At 36.1% G+C, this 1,595-nt stretch overlaps 1 protein-coding gene across 1 annotated transcript; it reads right to left on the reverse strand.

Annotated features, from left to right (window-relative positions):
* Nucleotides 1-793: 793 nt before the first annotated feature.
* Nucleotides 794-1,313, reverse strand: LOC123630654 (40S ribosomal protein S23-like). The gene has a single exon (XM_045540485.1). The coding sequence runs from the start codon at nucleotides 1,274-1,276 to the stop codon at nucleotides 845-847; it is 432 nt and encodes a 143-aa protein (XP_045396441.1). The 5' UTR covers nucleotides 1,277-1,313; the 3' UTR covers nucleotides 794-844.
* Nucleotides 1,314-1,595: the final 282 nt, after the last annotated feature.

Genomic DNA, 1,595 nt, shown 5'->3' on the forward strand with positions numbered 1-1,595 from the left:
ATGTTAGTCCTAGAGCTATTTCCACCAGGGAAATGGCTTCATACTCATTTATAATGGCAGCAGGGAACCCAAGTATGGCAGTTGAGACACATGCCACTACTTTAGTGACATACAATGTAACAACAAGATGTGCCACCCTGACAAAACAAGTACTTTCCATTGAATTTTAAAGGAGATACAGATTTAATTTCCTTGAGAAAATACTTTATCCCTCCAAACACAGCATTCTACTCCAAAACAATACTGAAATTCATGGAAAGACAAAATTTAAAACTCTAAACATGCTGCTTCATTGAATTATGCTAGAAAATGTGCAATAGGCAACTTATATATTACTTCTATTTAGAGTTTAAAGGAACAAATGACCTTTTATAAAACCTGTGAAATTTGATAGCACATTTATTTTCATAATTTTGCAGATCTAAGTTCACATTCAATTAAACAAAATTATTCTTGAATAAAAATCACCTTTGAATTTTCCGAATTCATGTTGGTTTTGGTCACTTTTAGTTTCATACTACAAACAAGTACAAATAAATAGATGATTATTGCCTTTGTCAGTGTTGTAAGCCTTAACAGATTTCACAAACCTTTTGTGGAAGAAGTCATTGATGACAAAAAATATGCACTAGAAAATTAAAGTGAAAAGAAGGATGAATTACTGAAATTTTGTTTCAGAAGCTTATAATGCACTTTACTGACAGCACAATTCCTTGAACAGTCTGAGGAAGCTGGGCATGATCATTAAAGGCATTTTGCAACTAAAAAATAAGGTTTTGTTCCCCAGCAATTATTTTTTTTTTTGGCATATGAAAATTTATTACTGAGTTTTCACCATGAAAATTTATGATCTTGGTCTTTCTTTCTTGCCTTTGTATAGAGCCAAAAGAGAGACATTGGCTACTTTGACAACCTTAAAGCAGACTCCAGGAATGTCACCAATGGCATGACCTTTTCGACCAAATCCAGCAACCAGAACTTTATCGTTTTCCTCAATAAAGTTCAAGCAACCATTGTTGGGTACAAAGGCTGTGATGTTCTTGCCGTTCTTGATCAGCTGGACCCTGACACACTTCCTGATGGCCGAATTTGGCTGTTTGGCTTCAACTCCTACTTTCTCCAGCACAATTCCCTTTGCATGGGAAGCACCTCCAAAGGGGTTGTCCTTCAGGGCTGTGCCCAAATGGGCTTTCTTGTACTTTCTATCATGCCACTTATGGTCTCGTCGGTGACTACGGAGCTTCCTGGCAGTATGAAGTCCACGACACTTGCCCATCCTGCCGGCACCACGGGCCTGAGTGAAAGAGGACTCACAGGAATTATTAACCCTTTCCCCACAAGGATTTTTAATCACAGAAGGAGAAAGAGGGTTTAGGATTATTTTTAAGATGAAGAAAAATAAAGCAAAAAGTTAGCAGATTATGACTTTTTGTCAAAACTAGTATTTGTGCAGAACATCAGTATTGATGAATTTCCAATGGTCTTAAGCCCATTATATTTTTGCAATTTGCAATTAATTTATTATAAAGCATATTTAAGTCATTTTTCAAAGAACATGTGTCTATTTTCTCCAAAAGATTGGACCTGCTAGAGAA

The sequence above is a fragment of the Lemur catta genome, chromosome 1, assembly GCF_020740605.2.
Source record: "Lemur catta isolate mLemCat1 chromosome 1, mLemCat1.pri, whole genome shotgun sequence".
NCBI classification, from domain to species: Eukaryota; Metazoa; Chordata; class Mammalia; order Primates; family Lemuridae; genus Lemur; species Lemur catta.